We start from the raw sequence: 20,519 nt of genomic DNA on the forward strand, positions 1-20,519 counted from the left end.
AAACATCAGCAGCTTCCAGCAGTTGCAAGCTTTCTGCTGATGCACCGTGCTGCTGGCCAGAGGCCCACCAAAAGTATTTATAAGAAGGTGACACAATAATATTAAAGAATCACGTTGCTCATTTTCCGGACTAAATAAGTTACTGCTTAAGTGTTCTTGAGCTCATGTGAGTTTTGTTGAAGAGGTCTTGCATTCATGTGACTTTTCTGCTTTTTTTTAATGTTCTTTTCCTCATTTATGATCAGATCATATGTAACAAAGGAAATCAGTGCAATCACAGTTTCAAATAGTCACCTCATCAGTTTACTTCATGGGAAAATTTCCACATTCAGTGTATAAGGGGAAATTGCTCAAATTCAGTATTTCAATAGTCAGTTCTCATCAAATAAAATTGTTTGTATGTTTACCTTTGCAGAAAATTAACTGTTAATAATTAATTAGGTGCTTTTTGTCAAGGTTCAAAATCACTGGTGAGAGATGTTTGGTTTTTTTTTCTTTGTTGTACAGCACTGAGGTTTGGACTCTGGGAGCTCAACAAGTAATTTCAAACCCAGTTTGCTAATAATTAGTTGCTAAACAATAGTATTCATTTTTTAACAAATATTACAACAAGTCTCTGTGTTTGTGTATACAGGATGGGTGATGGTGCTACACTGCACTGCTACTATAAACAAAGTGGGAATGCTTCCAACGATGACGCCATGAATACATTTTATTTGTGAATAAATTTAACTCAACATAGTGAACCTAGCGACCCGGTTCTGAAAACACTGGGCACGCTTTTAAGGCTCATGTGCAGCCCCATGTCCTATTATAGATTTATTACATGGAGATAATTGAAACATATTTTGTGTTGGATAATTGTTTTGCAATGTGTAAAAAAAAAAAAGTATTTAGACCTTAAGCTTTAAAATAAATGGCGTTGAGTACAAAGTACAGAGCTTGCATCCAAAAGGAGAAAGAAGAACAACACCTTAAATAAAGAACGAGTACACTAAACCTGTACTTCCGTGAAGTACTTAAGTAAATGTACTAAGCGACATTTCCACTGTTTCTTTTCATACTCATCCGGTGGGGTTGGACATTGTGCTTAAACATTGCTCTAGTCCGGTGGCATTGGTTGTGGTTATTCCCCTTATTGCTGAGTATATTATCACGCCAGCTGTATATTCTGGAGGTCCTTGCTTTTTGGTCACATGCTGCAGATTACCTCTTGGATCTAGAGATACCTCCCCAGTGGTATTATTGCTGGACAACGCTCTAAAGCGTCTGGAAGCTCTAGTAGGCCACTTCGCATTAGTCTATTTTTCTTTTAAGATCTCTTCACTACTTAACTTTGCAGCCTACGAGATACATCATCTGAATGCATGGAGGCAACCTGTGGTGAAACTTTAAAGTAACTCCTGTTGTTCGGTGCGTTTGGGGACAGGCAGCGCCCAATGAATGAGCGGCTACTCTGACGATGCTGCCCGAGCGCTGCCGGTCGACACGCCCCCAGCATGGATACATCGAGCAGGAACAGGCGCTCAGGAGACACGCACTATGCTGGAGATTGTTTGAAGCCGCGATGGGAGTTAACGCATTCAAGTTTCTAGAGTTCTTGTTCTTACCAGCGTCGTTGCACTAAACAAAGACTTTGGGTTTCTGTTATTTTTCTCTCTCTCTCTCTCTCTCTAAGGGGGGGTTGTCTGCATTTCTGTCCTAGGCGTTTCTCGCACAGGATGTTGATGATACTGGAAAGCCGGGTAAGATCATAAAGTCAGTTCTCGCTGATGAGAACGACCTCCTCCTCTCCACCACTACACAAAGGGAACCACGGAACAAGTACTTTTTTTTTTCCTCTCACGGCATCATTTTATTTTATTTTTTTGAATGTCATTAAGAAGCAGAGGGGGCTCTTTCAAAGACAAAATGGATCACTTTGCAGCAGAGTGCCTTGTTTCAATGTCCAGTCGTGCAATTGTTCATGCTCCTAAAGGGAACAGGGAGATTAAACCAGAAATCCCATCCTCCTCCAAGAACGGAGAGGAAATTAAGGAGCCTTTGGTGAAGGATAACTCCTCTCTTTTTGTGGTGGCGCGGATTCTGGCGGATTTTAACCAGCAGACTCCCAACAGTGTTGCCGAGCAGGCAAAAATAAAGGATGAGAGCATGCCGAACCTTAGAGATGATGGAAAATCTGCCACACCTTCCACCATCTCAGATCCTTCGCTCAAACAAAGAGGCAAAAGACCGAGAGGTCGAACTGAGCAAGAACCACCTCAGAAAAAGCACAAATGCCACTATTCAGGTTGTGAAAAAGTTTATGGCAAATCATCCCACCTCAAAGCCCATCTAAGGACACACACAGGTCAGTTTCATTGGATGCAAATGTTTGTTGCTGTGAACGTGTTTTCCCCCTTACATATCTGAGAACGGATGGGATGATTAAAAAATGAGATACCAAGTGTGGATTCTCGTACATGCATAGCGATATTTGTACAGATGAGGTGATTGCTGTGTTTCGAGTCAGTAACTCATAAATATTCACGGAGCCACCCTTAATGGATACTGTGAGCACATTCACGACAGCAGTGCCTGCATAGTTTCATAATGCAATTATTCCTTTAAGTTGTGCGAACTTTACGAAATGTCCTTTTAATTTCAGTTGAGGGGGGGCTGAAAACAGTGCCACTCCCACTCAAAGTCTCACAGCTTTGTGACGGCTTTCCTTTAACCCCCACCTCACTCACTCGCGCGCGCGCGCGCGCGCAGTCACACACGTATATACCCACACACAAACACCACCGCATGGAACAGTATGTTCAAACTGCAGTGCAAATGCAGAACAAAATTACACAGATCAGATTTCGGGCGTTTTTCTGTTCGCTTTAATTACAACAAACTTTGCTTTGCTTCACGACAACATGAGAAACAAAATCCTACAAATGCAGCCTAATGTTCCCATTACAGAATAAGCCAAGTGTGCAATAACGTGGGGATGCTGAAAGTTTGCAGTCCAGTAAGTGCGCCGTGTCACACTGCTGAGAGAAACGCTTACAAACGCGCTCCGGATCAGCAGTGTGCTACCTGTGACCTTCCTGAAGGATAACTCCGCATTTGCGCGTTCAATTCCGCAGAATAGGCTACTGAGATAGTGAAGGATGTAGATCGACTCAAATTGGGGGGTTGATAAGAACTGTGCAGTCGCCTGTCTGCCCAAAGACCTTTGTTGTGATGTGCCACACCCCCGCTAGACAGACTGCCAGCTGATCTGGCCAGCAACAGACTCAGCTAGTTGAGCCTCGACTGAGGAGCCTCTGCTTTCCCGTGCTCTGAACGCTGCAGTTTATCTTCTTCACACACATCGACCTGACTGGCCAGAAACAAAACAGTAAAGATAAAGCCACCTCTTTATCACAGAAACCAGCTAAAATCTCTTGATTAACCTGACTCATATTCAATCATTATGACTAGAGGAAGAAAGAAAGCCACAAAACTGAAAATATGTAACACAGCTGAGACGCTTTCTTTCTTTCTTTTCTTTGTTTGTTTTTTTTTTTTAACAAGTCAGTCACCTGGCTGTCTTTGTGATTGTTCACATGCTTGTATCACTAGATTTAGTGTGTAAGAAAAAATGAACATCAATGGCATTTATAAATCAAACAAATTCTAACTACTAACTACATAACGAGCCTTTTATGAGGAATTTCTTTGTGGCTGGTATATAATTGCTGTCAGTCAACCCTGTTCTGGTCCCTTTGCCTATTAGCCATTTCATTTCTTTTGAGATACACTCCTTTATGGCTTTGTGGCCTATAATTTCTTATAATGGGGATGGTGTCTGCTTGTTTTACTGGATAGAGAGTGTGACTCATCTCAGTTAAGCTGCCAAACTTGCAGCAGCACTCTCAAAGAGCCAGCCTTCAGCACTCAGTGTGCCTCTTTTCAGCCCAAACCATGTGAGTTTAGTGCAGTTTCATTGCTCCATATTAACCCTGCTCTTGTCTCTGTGCCTATTAAGCATTTCCTTTTCCCCTGCCTTTCAGTTTGAATACGCTTTGGCATCTGGCTTCATGATTGGTTTGTGTCCCATAAATTGTGAAAATAATGATTGTTTCTGCCTGTTTGATTGGATAGGCCCAGAATGTGGGTCATATGAGTTCAGCCGGGATGCCTCAGCCAATCTTGCAGTGCTTTCACAGAGCCAAAATCTGGCAGCATGCTTCCCTTCAGCCCCTACTAGCAGAGTCAAGAGAGAATGGATCCCAGCCCAGTCAGTTCCTGCCAAATACCACTATCTAATTGAGGAGGAAAACACTGTAATAGACACCAAACAAAGAACCAGGGACAAGAAGTCCTTACTTGACTGTAACGCCCAAAGCCTCATCATCCCAGCTTTTGCAGATCTTATATGGCTGATTTATGAGAAGAGAAGATGAAACCTACAGGTTGTTTTTCTAATGCTGTGTCTACAGCACAGTTGCATAACTAGCTCAAAACAAATCTTCACCTTGAGTCATCACAATTTTACTGCATATTTGCATGTTTTATGTGTTATTTTACAATTTTCATTTACAAATGACTACCTATATAGCCAAATTTAATTAGAATATATTCAGGGGTCCCACAGTCCAAAGACATGCACTTAGTGGAATTAGGTTAATTGGTGATTCTAAATTGCCCATTGGTGTTAATGGTTGTCTGTCTCTCTGTGTTAGCCCTGTGACAGGCTGGCAAACTGTCCAGAGTGAACCCTGCCTAACACCCTATGACAGCTGGGATAGACCCCCCCCCCCCCTCCCCCCCCCCAACCCTGAAAAAAAAGGATGAAAATGGATGGATAGAATATATGTAATCTGTTTTTGTGTCTAAAACAAGTTGTGTTAACAATGCAGCCAGTTTTCATTCAAACCTTTAGGTTTTTAGAACTCTTTAGATGAGCTTTTTGTGACTGCTCCAGTTGCACTCATAAACAATGACATTGCTCAAATAACTGTGATTGGTTTGATTAATTGATTAATTAACTGTCCACAACAAGGCCTGCGTTATTCAGTGTGATGTTTGGTTTTTCATTTACTGCCTTTGTGTAATTGTTTGTCAGTTGATTAAGTGGTTACGGCTGGTAGTAGAACAATTTGTCAGTCAAGGAGAGCAAAGATATTTTTGATCCCTTCAGCGGAGTTTATGAAGGGTTCACTGTAGGTTTCTTCTGAAACACACAGTCTAAAAGGGGCACCAGGATGTAGCAGACATAAGGGTGCACAGTGAATTTAAATTGCTTATTATGTTGCATTGAATTTTATGGTGAGAAATCCACAGCAGTTTAGAGGTGTAAGGTTACCAGACAGCTTTGTGTCTGATCTCATGGTGTGTGAGGTGAGCCTTTTCTGTGACAAATACATTTGCCCTGCATTATGGAAAATGCAGTCATGTAACTCTGATGAACAGATAAGCTATTTACAATATAACAATTCAATTAGTTCATATTCTTTCTTATTTTCTTCTTTTTCTTATTTTCATAGGCTTTCTGGGGTTTTTTTTTAGCACCTTTTTTAAGAGGAAAGATCTATTTTCCAAAGATCTGTCCTGCTTCCATAGCAAGTAGATGATGTTCTTTCTGAAGTCTCATTACTCTGGTCTGGTCATGTCAGGCAGTTTGCCATCTTCAAAGGAGAAATGGGCCTCGATTCTTATTCGGGAATAACAGCTCAGACTTTCTGTGCCCTCCACAGCTGGGTCATACAAAAGGCCAGCTTGTCAGTGTAGAAGACCTATTCAGAAACTATTGGAATCACAGGGAGGAACAGCGTCAATATTCCTCAAAGACAAAGAGTCTAATGCCATATTTTACACTTGGGTTGACGTTTTGTCTGAACCTCTTTTGTGTTCCGCTGGAGTAGCTCTAATACTCTGAGATGGCCGTAAATTATGCCCTAAAAATTAGTGGGAGCACCTGGTAGACCCAGTTATTCATGCATGCTATCTATTTTCAGTCAAATGACTGTGGTTAATTACACTTTTTAAATGTAAAATTATCCCAAATTCCACATGGAAAAAGCAACAGGAGTCTCTGATTGTATATACTACTTTTCTGCCAGTGGTTTTATATTTGGCTGCACTTTTGCACAGAGTGCACAATGTGCCTGTGTGGCTGGTGGCAGTGATGAGGTAGCAGGGTGGAGATGGGGTTTTCCTGCCCTTGCTTGGGCCTAACCTTGGCACAGCAACTGGTAAAAGCTCAACTGGGGCAGGTCTGTCTACCTGTGACACGGCAGGATTTCCACCATTGCTCCCAGTTGAGCCCTATTTCTGACATGTAATAAAAAGCTCATGCTTCAGGCTGGAGACAAGTTTCCATTTGTCACTATCCAAATGTTGTGCGAGGGATGTGTTTGTAACCAAAAGGACCAGGACTTTGGTTCAAACTGAAGCCATGGGATGGATTCCCTTGCCTTGATGTGATATGATTCATGATTCCCCTATGGTAAGGCCTAAAAAAATAACTGGCTTTTCCTGTAGTGTTTGCAGCAGGTTTACATCTTTGGTTTTGAATTTACTGTCATGAGTTAACTGCTATTATATGAGATATGGAAGATTTGTGCATTTTAGCTACTCTTTGTTTCAACTGCAAGGGTTCTCTTTTCATTTAGCTCCATAAACAGGTTGAAAGCATAATTTCTCCAGTGCTTGGGCAGCTTTACTGCTTTATGTTTTATAGTAAGTAGCAAAATCAGTTTAGCTCAACATATCACTGCATGGCTGTAGATGCATAGTCTTGTTGGGAATTTACAGATGCAAACATTCAAGTGTGTTGTTCTCTCCTGGATGAAATGTGGTCGGCCTTGTGAAGGCCACATGCAGTACAGTATGTGTCCAGTAGAAATAAGGTATTAATTACATCTACCTGATCCTCAGGATGTAAATAAAACCAAAATGCAGCCACCATTTTTCCTGTTAATCTGCTGGTGCAATGTTACTGCTCGGTGGAAGACATTTCCAAGGCATGTGCTGTCCATATGCTATCCTGCATATGCACATGTAAATCTGATAGTAGGATACTTCCTCATTGTTGACATATAAACCTGATTTCACTGTGATTAAGCACCCAAGCATGCATAGTGGACAATCATAATACTGAAAGACTGCTGTCAGGCAGTACCTTGAGCTGTGCTGCTTTCAATGGCCCACAGGGCTCGTGTATTCTTTAGTTAGCTGTGGAGTAGCTCTATAAAAGCCGCTCTGTCTGTTTCCCGCACCAGCCCCCCCCCCCCCCCCCCCCCCCCCCCCCCTTTTCCAGCCTGAAAAGCAAAATAGGTGCTGAAGCATGTCGTGTTGTGAGGCCACGTCTTGTGGTGTTGATTACCAGCGGCAGGAAGAGAGGGATGCAGACCTGTGGAACACTGTGCATATTTTTTTCACCTCCACCGCACCTCACATGTGAGAGAGGGCTCTGCAGTACAAAGACAGAATATACAGTGCGGCATGGTGGGGGTGGGGTCAGATACCAGGATATTCACTGTCAATGCCCTCCATTGATGTAGGTCATTTATTCAGCTGCATCTGCATCTAATCTGATTAACGTCTGAAAGGCTGCGACCTCAGCAGCAGAACCTGCTCCTGGCAGCCTGGCACTCACAAGGTTCTATCTGAGGGTTACACTCTGACTGTGTCCACTGTGTTAAATTGAGCACAGTTTGAATAGAGAGAAATGGCTGTGAACTAACATCAGAGGGAGCGTTTTGTTTCTAGCTGTGCTTCTCACTACAGTACGTAAGGTGTGTCTGCTTTCTCTGTGTGATAAATCAGACAGTGGCAGACCACATCATAATGGGGTGTGGCCCCTGGGTAAAAAATGATGAATAGTTTTTGAAGTCTTTTGAGAAGGATGGCCTCATCATTTTCACTGTAAGACATGAAAATATTTCTCTCCCACTCACCATCAAAGTATCAGGCATTATACTGGGACAGCTGGCATTATCTCCAGCCTGTCTCTCCTCTTATCGCAATGTGGTGGGGCCTCTCAGGATCTAGCGGGGTTGTACCCCTTTGTTTGATGGTGGTTATGGATATCTATCTCATGTGAGCTATAGTGTCAGACTCTATCAGTAGAAAGAGCTGGCACTGTACCGTGTGTGTGCTCCCACCTGCTTCTGTGGAACAACTATAAACACACTTTAATGACAGCAGCTGTTTGCATGTCATCAGTTAACTGGTTTTTAAAAGATAAGTAGGCTGCCTGCAACGTATCAAGGCTGCAGGTTGTTTTAGCATGCACTCAAGGCTGAAAGAGAGTGCCCATTCCAGCTAATTGAGGCAAATCTGATGAGCTGCTCAATGCAGGCAACCCCTCCCTGCTTTTCCCTTAAACAGTTAAGAGGATGAAGTAATGTATGGCAAAGTGTGCATAGCAATCAGATGGTGACACTCGACCCCTTCTATGTCTCTCTGTGTGAATGTCAGTAGCCCAGTGCAGTGTAAACCAAGTGGAGTGAGTTACCATTCGTACTTGCAGCCTGTCTGATTGAAATGCATTACAGGAGTGCTTCTCCTGCTGGGAGAGAGTCTGCTGCTATTGTTCACAAACTGACAGCTATATGCTCACAAGGATAGGTAGGCTATTCAGCCACAAGCAAGGTCCCTCTCAGTGATGACAAAAGATGATAATACATTAAATACTCTGTTTTTGAGCTTCTCCTGACAAGCTTGAGTTGATTCTCGTCACGAGCACCTGACACACCCAGAGGTCCTTTGTTGCTCCTGGTGACTTATTCTCATCTACAACAAACTCTGAATGGGCTCGTCTGAGAAAACATGTTTGATATTCTTGGTAATTTGTCTCCTCTCTCGCTGAGGTACAACCGTACCCTTTTCACAGACTAACATTCACAGAAACAGTTGGTCTGATCTCAAATGTGTATCAGATCAAGCAGAGTCTTAGTGCAGACCGCAGAAATTTGTAAGCCTTTGTTGTTATTTTTGCACAAGCAGAGCCTGCATATACAGCTTTGTGAACAAAGAAAGGAGGAGCTGCAGGAGCCTTATTGTATATTTATTGTTCTGCGCACACATGTTAGTGTTTATATCGTCTTGGCACGTGATGGTGTGTGTAGAGGGAGAGGCTGGGCACGGTTGGGTTAACCCTGTCTGCTCCAGTGGTTTATGCTGATGAGGGCCTCAACAGTCATTTTAGTATTACCCAGAATCCCACGAATGGTTGTCTGCTGGCAGCAAAGATGGCTTCTGGTTGTTTTCAGGTCATAGTCTGTTGTAAACATGGATCCAAATTATAGGATTGTGCTGAGCCCTACCATTGGAGTTAGTGGTGTCCCATTTCATGTTGCCAAGCTGGCTGTGCCACCAAACCAACCTTGAAGTGAGGTGGCTCCAACTGTAATGAGCCGTGATCTGCAGTAAGGCTCCATACTTTCTCCTCATGAATTGTTTGCTTCTGTGTAGGTGTGAGGTGCATCTTGTTTTTGTTGTAAGCTCTGTGAAAGATATTTCCTGCTCTGGCTCTCACTGTGCATGCACGGTTAACTTCAAGGTGATCTCTGATGTATTTTTCCCCTCTCACCCTGCTGAGCTATTTACTCTAACTCTCTTATGGCAGGTTCACATGAAGTTTTCACATGTACGCTGTGTGAGTTTGGCCCATGCCCGAGGACACACCAGGAATGTTATCTGCTCTCGGTTGAAATGCTGGTAGCTGTTGTTGGAACAGTGATCGAGCTCAGTTCCTCCACTGCGGCTCACGTCAAAAAGAGATTTGATCTTTCCTTTGCAGACAGCATCCCTTACACCGGGGAGTCAGATTCCATTTCTTTTAAACATTTCACTAGAAATTTAGGAGCACAGCTTCTCAGATATGAATGAGAGGAAGATGGAGGGATAGGAGCAGAGATGAGCTGTTTATTTACTGACCCAGTGGACTCGCAGAGAACAGTTATATAACTAGAGTACCTGTGACATAATCTCATTGCCTTGGAGGGGGGACACTTGTGCTTAGTAGAGGTACAGTTTGCGTGCATGATGTATGATGTAACTCACTTTATGGGTAACTGGGTCACTGTGTTCGTTAGGGAAAAGCTTCCCTCATTACCCACCCACCCCCCCAACTCTGCTCGCCCTCTGCAACCGGTACATTCTGAGAAAGACAAACCGCACCCTTGACATGGCATGATGCCAGAGATGGGACAACCAATCAGTGGGTCCTGGCGTCACAGTCACCATGGTGCCCTGCTGTGACAACACTGGAAGTAGATGGGAAGAAAAGCCGGGTAAGCGGAGTAGCTTAGAGCATTCTTCTTTCAACAGAAATGCTGAGTAATAGCTGCAGTCTGTTGAAAAACTGTGGGAAGTCACATCCTCATACTACACAGGCTGATAACCCCTATCATTATTTCCACTCATAATTAAAGCATTTATTCCCCCAAACCTTCTCATTGTTACCAGGATATGTTTACCACGTTCATGGAAATCCCAATCCTTGTGTTACGAAACAACAGTTAATCAGGACACTCCACTGCGTTTCCTTTACACAGGGCCCTTTTTTGAGGTTGACATTAAAGCAGCAGGTTTTTTTTTATTTTTATTTATTAATATTCATATTGTTGGCCTAAAAGCTCAAAGCTGTTCAGCGTGAGATCAGAACAGGCACCTTGTCTGTGAATTCTGCCTTTTCCAAGAAGTCATGGAGCTGCAAATAATTTGACCCACCTCAGTGAGTTGCTGCTGGATACCTGATGCTTCCACTACGCATTACTGTATCAGGGCAGATAGACTGGATATCTCAGTCTAGCTCTCTTGTGTCTGGTTAAATATTAATGTTGTTGGATCCGTTACACTGGTTATTTAGCTTTAAGCAGCCTGCACATCTAAGCCATGCTTTTAAGCCAGTAACTCATTTTGCAATGTCAGGTGGCAGCACAGCCTACTTTTTTCGCTAATATAGTATGAAATCACTCCATCATCAGCCATGTCAACCAGATGAGCACTTCACTGCTTACTTTTCCTCCGGGAGCTTAAACAAACACAGTCGCGTCATTCTTTATAAATTGTAACTCTACCTCACGCAGGAAAGGATGTGTGTCTTTGTTAGCTCTGCCAAAAGAGTCAAAAAGTATAAATAGTTGGCATGATAGGAGACAAGGCTGTCTTTGGTGTATGTATGCAAATGTATATATGTCAGTTACAGTGTTTAAATATACTGAACCCTGTGTGAGCCTGCAGCAGGAACTGTAATGGGCAGGGCTGACTGAGTTTGTCTGGAGCTGAGGTGAGGCGTCAGAGGCAGGAACACAGACCGGACTGTCTAGACTTGCTCTGTCTGTCTGCATGTTTTGTAACCATGCAGTATATGATGGGGGGTGGGGGGTGGTGAGGGAACTGAGACTTGTGCACCGAGTTCTTGTTTTTGAGACTCTCTGGCATTAGGTAGCATATGAGCGTTTGATTCTTAACAGCACTGTTTCCATTGTGGCCCAGAGGGAAACCACAGAACAAAGAAAGCATTTGGCAGGCCTGTTCTTATGTGCCACCTATAAACATTCACGCATCTCTCTATCTATTCCCTTTCATATTTCAAATCTTTGCCATGGGCGTGCACATTATGATTGATTATTTTTATTCACTAGAAAGAGCCTAAGCATTAAAAGAACACGTCCTGCGGTTTTCTTTAGTTCTGGAAAGCCATGCTGGTAAAATTAGACTGCTGGATTTCACTATTGTTGGGCAGGAGCTCAGTAAAATGGAACTGAATGAAATATAGTATTGACCAGTAGATGCAGGATGCTGCATTTAGGTTCAGTGCATACTGTTTCCACATTAGTATGGTGTATGGTATACTGTATCATCTGGCCTTGAGTATATTTCTGTCAAAGCCCACTTTTATTGGCTGATTGGGGGGGGGGGGGGGGGGGGGGGGGGGTTGTAATTTCCCACGTGCCGAGTCACAGATAGTCGCATGCTAGAAAATGGGCTGGGTAACCATTGTGAGCATGATTAGCATCTGGAGATTAGGTAATTAAATTGTGTCTGCTCCTCCAGTACTGTGCCAATTTGTAGTTGATTTACACCAAGTCCTACTGCTCAAACCTTTTTGTTGTTGTTGTTGTTGCTCATTTCATGTTTCTTAATGTTTTGAAGTTGTCTTTGAGCTTTTTAATATTATTACTAGGAATAACCTTATGACTGTTGTTTCTGGATGAGTCATTACTTGCACTGTGGTGAGCTGTTTATTACGTGGCGAGCACCATTTTTGACACCAGAGTGCAGAAATGTGCACACATCATCAGTTAGCATGACTTGATTTGAGTGAGACTCACCAAAAGTTCTGGTACATCCGAAAGGTCCTAATGCATTAAATATTAAACTGTACTCAAAAGGCTAAAAATGTAAGCATTTGGAGCGGCTTCAGCATGTTTTGGCTCATTTACCAAAAATCACATATACTGTAAAATTCCAGCCCACTATTCACCCATTAGTTTTAAAAAAGCATTTTCATTTTCATTCTTATGTTTCAACATTTCTGGCATTGGCTCCCATTTATTTCACTGCAGTGGTAAAATCAGCCTGCGGAGACTTGAAATGCACTTGAAATAGAAACTCCATCATAATGCAATAACCCCATCGAGTTATGTTTTGGCCAGAGTTACAAAGTTTGTGTTGAATTTTAAAGACACGGGAAGCCACAAATGGGTTTGAAAACATGCAATCATGTAAAACAGCAGCTAGGCTGCTGGCAGGGTGATGTCAATGGGCATAAAACCATAGACTCGGTATAAAGGATGGATGTCGCCACCTCGAAGTCACTCGCTGGTTTCTGCTTTCTTGATTTATGGCCAAAACATTAGCTTTATAGCCATCACCATCTTGATTTTTCTGGAGCCAGAAGTTCTTAGCAAGCTTCTATTCACAGACTATATAGATACAGCACGTAGACACAGATGCTTGCTATTTAGTGCAAAGTAACATACAAATAAAAATGTTGTCATTTCACTCACCTGAGATTCTTGAACAGGCTGTTTGACACAGCAAACCATATTTTATTGGTCAGATTATTGCTGCAGAAATCACCAAAACCACAAACAAGGTCAGACGGTCCAGTTCATGTCTGAAATTAGCAGAAGTGAGACCAAGCTGACTGCTGTCTGCCACTGCTGCCTTTATCAACACTATCAAAGCAGCTACTGACCAAACTTTAAGCCTGAGCAAAAGTCAAACAGGTGAGTTAAAAGAAAAAAACATATGGCGTAAAAGGGAAAAATTAGCTGTAGAGACTGTGGACTAGGCATCATCTCTGAGGTTGGGTCTTTTTAACATTAAAGTTTATGGGGATTGACTCTCTTTTGGTTATTAAGGAGTTATTAGAAGAATTACAGTTTGTGACAATGTGTTGGTTTCATCTTGGAGCCCTGGTGGTTGTTGCTTATGTAAAACGTGGAAAATGATCAACCAACACTGATGTTAAAAAATGTGTAATTAGACGTCTCCCCTGCCTCTGTTTTGCAGGAGAAAGGCCTTTCCCATGCACCTGGCCTGACTGCATCAAGAAGTTCGCCCGCTCCGATGAGCTGGCCCGCCACTACCGCACCCACACAGGGGAAAAGAAGTTCGGATGCCCTCTTTGCGAAAAACGCTTCATGCGGAGTGACCACCTGATGAAGCATGCCCGGCGCCACTCGGATTTCCAGCCAGGAATGCTGAAAAGACCCCACGGAGGCAGCACCACACGTCCCAGCTCCCTCAGCGACTACAGTCGCTCAGATGCCTCCAGCCCCACGCTCAGCCCAGCCAACTCGCCTTAAACTGAAACCCGGTCGCACTTTTCTGCCTCCAGACTATGAGGCCTGTGTTTTCATCATAACACTTTTGTTGCACAGTTGTCAGTTACCCTCCCCCTTTGCTATTCCTGCGCTTGCTGTGGTGTACCATAATGTACATAACTGCTTATTGTAGTGCAATTACTCGCGTGATCCTAAAAGAAGGTAATGCCTTTCTCAGATGGCAATATCTGCATTCAGAACCACATGTCTGTATTTTTATTTTTTTTTTGGCTTCTGATCATGGCTAGTTGTTTAATGTATGGTCATAGTCAGCTAAACAAGGTCTAGAAGAAGGGGGGGAAAAGACAGACACCCTGACAAATCTTATAAATGTTCTTTTTTGGGTTTTTTTTTTTTTTTAATTATTATTTCTGTTTGTTTTCTTTATGAAAGGGTTAGGAGAAGGGGTACACACACACACACACCTCAGGATTGAAGACAGTTGTGATTTCTGTAATACCACAGTACTTAACAGTACTCACATTGACTGCACAATATACTCATCACTTTATTCTGAAATTCAACAGGGGTTGAATTTTATGCCCTGCTCAGGGATGGCCTTGTTAGCTTGAAAGAATGAACATGGTGAAGAGAAACATACAGTACATATATAGCAGCCTTACACTCAACACAATTTGCACTCTTTGTTTTCTTTTCTTTTCTTTTTTTGGCTCTCATATTTGAGGAAACTAGCCCCACTGTCACATGTGAAGCATACCCAAACATTTATTTTCTCCCTAATGTTTAGTGGGCTCATAATTTAATGTGATTGCTGTGTATTAATAGAACAATCAGAAAAGCCCCCGCCTCAGAAAACAAAATGCGTCTGTTTCTTTTCTGCAACGTTAATATTCATTGACATTACACTGGGTTAAATATGTACTGCATGAAATAGTTGTGTGCAGTGTAAACTGTGTGCATCTGAACTGTGGAAAGATTGGGTTAAGATTTTTCGTTATATTAATGAGTTTAAGAACTTTTCCAACCATAGAGACAGTTAAGTTTCAAAGCAGCTGTTCATTTCACACAAAACGGACACAAAGGGACCCAAGTTGAAACAAGGTTAATCCATCTCTCGAGCACATCGGGAAAAGTACCAAAGACAAGAGTGAATGAAAGCTTTTTATTCAGTCCTGTAAGCCACCCTTCACTGAGGTCTCGAGCTGGTGGTCGGCAATATCACAGGTAGAGCCAGATGCCGGCTCGCTTCCCTCCTCCTGGCTCTGCCTTTTGTGGCTTCCCTGGAGGAAACAGCTGCACCCAAAAGAAGCTATTCACAACCTACAGGAAAGGTGCTTACATGCCATTCCCCAGAGAATCCTTACTCATCTGGCTCGACCTGTCCTGCCAAAAACTGGTAAAGCTCCAAGCCTGCTAAATTGCATAAGATTGCCTAACTTGTGTGTCAAATGTAGGCCACAGTGGTGGGCAGGCCTGAGCTGAGCTCTGCTGTGACATTGCATAGTACAGAGTGGAGAAAGCAGCTATCTGCAGTAAACAGGCAAGAAAGGGCAGGCCCTGATAAAAAAAAGGAGAGGTTTATCATGAGCTGAACAGCACAAAAGAGGAGACACCCAGTCGCAGACAACCCCCATTTCCTTCTCTTTCCCCAACTCCCCTCCTCCCACCAACTGTAGAAACAGCCAACAGAAAAATGGCTGTAATTAGTGGGTTGATCCAAACTATAGGATAAGAGTAAAAAAGTGTATGAACAACTAGCAGTGTGGGTGGGATGTAGCCAACTCCATCCTAAGCACAGACAGAAACCTTGCTGCTGAAGAGGCAGATTTCACAATGCCAAGGTAGACACAGCTCCAAAATTCACATTGACAAATCTGAGGTCTCAAACAGCTGCTTTCAAACTTCTTTCTCACAACAAGCGGGCTTTTAAACTGTTGTAAAAACATCTGAACCAAAATGAACATATCAGCAAAGTCCAGTGCTCACCAGCCTCACCTCGTCCTGCCTGTGAAGCTCAGTTGTCCCGTGAGAAAGCTGACTTGTGTTTCTAGACAGACATGCCTCAATAGGTCAGGCAAAAGGCACAGTAAACCTTCCACGGAAACAGGCATGGCTATCAAAACTGCTGCTGCGCCGCCAGTCTGTGTTATGCCTACATTTTTTTTTAATGCTTCAGCACTACAGTTGGAAATATTGTCAATCTTGTAGTTTGGTCCTGTCAAATCCTTCCAGGCTGTTGTCATCACGAATTGCATGTACTAGTTCATCTTTTTGCCCCGCAGTCCTGTGCCCGACACTATATGCATGTTAACTTTGCCTTGAAAGCGTGGATCGTTTTTTTTTTTTTTTTTTGAGGCGGTCTGGCAGGTGGAAGTCCATGAATGGCAGACCTTGTCCCCCGTTCTCCACAGCAGCCATCGCTCTTTAAAGTTGTGATGAATCAGCTCTGTCACATTCTCGAGAAAGAAAACATTCATTATTTCGATCCAGTGCAGTAATTTTCTCGAGACACCACGCGCAACATGATTTCTTTGCCAGATGTTTAAATGGTTTCCAAACTGCAAGATGACACTTCGAATGCCACTGATCAGCAGCTCTGACAGAAGAAGTGAGAGGATTTTACACTCAACATTTCTAAATGAAAAGAAAACGCAGATTTTCACAAACCAATTCTTGAAATTGCTGTTGAACAGCTTTTCTGTGTCCATTTTTTATGCTATAGTTTTGACCTGGTTTGCAGAGTAACTTTCTCTTGCAAAAAAAAAAAAAAAAAATCTGAGTTGCTCACCCTCAAGTAGGTTTCAGTAATCAGCTCTTAATCCATAATCTGCACATTTTCCTCAGGGTTGACATCTGCTAAGCAGATATGGGACAGTTTGTGGATTTTGTTGTAACATCAGTTACCGCACAGATAAGTCTGCCAGCCTCCTCTGGTGGTCCTGGGTGCTTAGTGTTCACTGCTGGTCAGTGTCCAACCACACTGGAAACACAGGAATGCCTCAGCACAGGCTCGACTCCTTGCCTATTATGTCGTCATAACCCTACAGTCCCGCTAGCAAGTACTCTGGAGTGAAATGCCCCTTTAAACATCTTTGACCCTTAATGTGGGGGGACTACATAAGGCAAAAAAGAAGCTCCTACCTTCTGAATTAAAGCGACTGTACAGTGTAATCTTCCCAGTATATCAATCCATCCAGACAGCACTGGTGACATAAAGGCGTCCACAGGCAGTTTCTCAAAACTTTTCTTCTCACTGTACCAAATGTACTTGAATAATTCAACAGAAAAGGCCATTGAACACAGTTTTGTACATGTCCATTTTTACTGTACTTGTGTTTGTTGTCAAATAATTATTAACCTCTCTGAAGAAAGATGTATAATCTGTGCTTTCCTTTCCTTTTTTCTTTTTTGTTTTCCTAGATTTTGCATTGTCTTCGGGTCATTTCAGCTTTTGAATTTGGCTGTTTTTGCAGAGCAGTTCAAAGCACCGTTTATGTTGAAATCTGAATTTTAGCTCCATTAATGGGGTTCATCCCTTTAATCAGGAACAATTAATACTTTGTTGATGTCAGGATGCAGGTTATTCCAGTTAGCCTGTCATCCAAAAAAGAAAAAAAAAAGAAAGAAAATGAAAGTTTTGGGGTTGTTTGGGGTGATTATAAGTAAAGAAACTTAGTGACCTCTGTGTATGTTGGTTTCAGATTGTTGAGTGGTTTTTTTTTTTTTTTTTTGTTTAGATTCCTTTCAGAGTTTCCCATAAGAATAGAGACCACCACATTGTGAGTTAGCAATGTAGTTTTTTTTTTTTGTTTTTTTTTTGTCTCATAAAATATTTAAGCTTGTATATTTTTTAGAACTCATACCTCTTGAAATACTTTTGTTGTACTTCAATATCTTTTCCAAACATCCATCATGTAGCTTGCATTTTCTTGACCAGTAGCACAAATAATAGGTGGTTTCATTTGTTCCTACTTGAATGAAAAAGTAAAGACAGAGACTTTTTTTTTGTAAAAAAAAGAAAAAAAGAAAGAAAACTTTAAAAAATAAACAAAACACTGGGCTACATTTTATATAATCATTCCATAATGCCAAGTCCTGCACATCCTTGTAGATGCAAAAAGTAATCTTTCCAAGGCATTTAAGAGCTTATTTTCTGTTACAAAAATCCTTTAAACCTACTGAGCGCCACAAAGTTCTGGTTTAAATTTTTGTTTATATAATGGGCTGTCATCTGTAAATTACTATGACACCTAATTTTAGCATTTTAAATCCAATTTACTGATTGTTATCCTGTTAAGATTTCAAGACCCGTGAGAGCATAAGGACTCGCAACTGCAACAAGATACTAACTGTTTACCAGTTAACATTTTCCTCTGATTGTAATATATATATGAAAGTGAAGTAATTGTTGCCTGGTGTGTGAACAACTAACGAGTCTATTTAAGGAGTTCATTTTAACGACATCAGTATATCTCACAGAACTCTTTGTCACTGATCTCAAGCATGAGCGATGCAATTGTGTGCCAAACTATAATGGTAACTTGATAAAGAGGATACAAATGTTAAGGGTAAAAACAAACAAAACAACAACAACAAAAAAATAGCTACTATCAGACATTAAACAAATGTGTACAGTTTTATAAGGTGTGACATGTCTTTATGTAATGTACAGGATTTAATAAAGCGACGCTGCATTGATATGCAAGTGTTCTAAGTTAAATATTTCTTTTCCGCTTTATGTAAACATTTTGATTGTGTAGCTTTGTTTTTGTTTGGTTCTTATTTAATTTTTGTTTTCTTCTCTTGCTGTTCAGTACTCAAGAAGCAGTGTATAATGGCTTACTGCAGGTATTGTTTTTTTTTTGGGGGGGGGGACAAAAACAGTCTTAATGAAACAGATGCCCAACCATTCCAAAGGATTGACGCATTGCATTTACTATAAATGTGCTGCTTGCATCGACCCAATACATTTTTGTTGGTTATGACTAGAACTCTGTCTCGACTGTGAGGTTTTACACATTGTGAGTTGTGCACAAGGTACGTTTTCCATTGTCCCAGATCTAACCTCGCCTTTCTTCTTTTTTGGGCTCTTTGTGTAGGAAATGTTTAAAAGATGTTTAAAAGTTAAGGATGAATAGAGGATGTCTGAGGCTTTTTTTTTTTTTTTTTTTTTTTAAAGTAGGGATGATTTTCAAGAAGCAGCCATAAACGTATAAAGTGGTTCTTGATTGTTGTTACCAAAGGCTTTGAAGGAAAAGATGAATGTTGCAGTAATTGTGAATCCAACACCATTTGTACTTCTGGGTTCAGTTTTACGTGCTGTAATTGTCGATCAGTGGATGTTGTGCTTGATATGGACCTCCTCCTCAAGTAAGCAACTTTATTCTGTTTTTTTTTTTTTTATTGCTTTAAAAAAAAACTTGAATGAATCAAACCCAGTTTATTCATAAAAGTAAAAATAAATTCAGAATTTATAAGAGACAAAAAAAAAGTCTGGTATGGTATGAAAAAAACGCAGACCATGTCGGTATCCTTCACTGATTGTGTGGCTTTTATTCTAACAGCTGATAATTTTGCCCTTAAAAGATTAGTCTGCTCGGGGTTATACAGCTTGCAGTGCTGTCAATGACCTCACTCTGAACACAAAGAGGGAGCCTCTCACCAGCCTTTTGGTTCTGTTTCCTGTACCTGTTTGTCTTCAGTGTACCTCCTCAGTGTAATGTTGCTCTCTTGATACCTCTGTGTGTTCCTCCTCTGCCCCTCACCATCAGTTGCCTGTTGTAGTGACTCCATGGTGCTGCTTCCCCTCTTAGCACCAGTATAATCTATTCTGTAAATAACTCTCGACTCAGCTATGGCCAGTACATTTTCCAATGACCTCATTTTAACCTTCAGGTGTCACTTTTTCTCCTCTCTCAGCAAACCAAAATCACTACATTCAAGTATTACAGTTGTACAGTTCCTTGGATTCTACACACATCTAATGTGCTGGTCTTAGCTGCTCTGCTGTATCTTTTTATGGCATTATTTTTTACATGTTAGACGATATATTGTGACCATGTCCTATGCAAATATGAAAATTAACAGATTGTTGAATAATGTATGTTGTCATAACTTGTATGCATGAAATAGTGAAGTTTACATTTGGAAATAAATTCATAAAATAAGCAGCCATAATTTGTTCTGGCATACTTTCATTTTCTGTTGTGGGCAGTTTTTTACTTTATGCTGAACTGCGGCCATGGTGACCACAATAATAGGACATTAAAACAGGGGATTGTGTAACACTACTACTACTAGAGAGATTCATTAAAGGCATAGTTTGAAATGTCTGGAAATACTGTTACTCCAAAATGAGTTTCCTATTGGGGGGGGACACATATTGGAAACCTGACAGATCCATAAATACTCTGAGCAAAGAAAGAAAATGCTATTTGATCTTTTAATTTCTTCTTTTTCAAATGTTTCTAGGAAAAATAGTGTTGTGTACACCTATATTATTGCATGGATAATTTACATATGTATATGTTTTATAATCGTAAGACGTGGGCAAACTGGCTTGAGCACAGACAAATGTTACCAATGCATAGATAAATGTTGCCAGTGCATAGTTACCAATGCATATATATTTGTTACCAGTGCATAGATAAATGTTACCAGTGCATAGATAAATGTTACAATGCATAGATAATTGTTACCAGTGCATAGACAAATGCTAGCAGTGCATAAAGAATTGTTACTAGTGCATAGGCA

At 41.4% G+C, this 20,519-nt stretch overlaps 1 protein-coding gene across 1 annotated transcript; it reads left to right on the forward strand.

The window, feature by feature from the left end:
* Nucleotides 1-1,525: 1,525 nt before the first annotated feature.
* On the forward strand, nt 1,526-19,943 carry klf13 (Kruppel like factor 13). Its single transcript, XM_030730864.1, has 2 exons — nt 1,526-2,350; nt 13,492-19,943. Exons 1-2 carry the CDS (start codon nt 1,873-1,875, stop codon nt 13,785-13,787), a joined length of 774 nt encoding a protein of 257 aa, XP_030586724.1. The 5' UTR covers nt 1,526-1,872; the 3' UTR covers nt 13,788-19,943.
* The last annotated feature ends 576 nt before the right edge of the window (nt 19,944-20,519 follow it).

The sequence above is a fragment of the Archocentrus centrarchus genome, chromosome 6 (assembly GCF_007364275.1).
Source record: "Archocentrus centrarchus isolate MPI-CPG fArcCen1 chromosome 6, fArcCen1, whole genome shotgun sequence".
NCBI classification, from domain to species: Eukaryota; Metazoa; Chordata; class Actinopteri; order Cichliformes; family Cichlidae; genus Archocentrus; species Archocentrus centrarchus.

What these genes read in the sequence shown, in the direction of transcription:
- klf13 (XM_030730864.1), top strand. Translation starts at nt 1,873, where the DNA reads ATGTCATTAAGAAGCAGAGGGGGCTCTTTCAAAGACAAAATGGATCAC. An exon ending in CCATCTAAGGACACACACAG is followed by an intron (nt 2,351 to 13,491) that starts GTCAGTTTCATT and finishes TCTGTTTTGCAG; the next exon opens with GAGAAAGGCCTTTCCCATGC.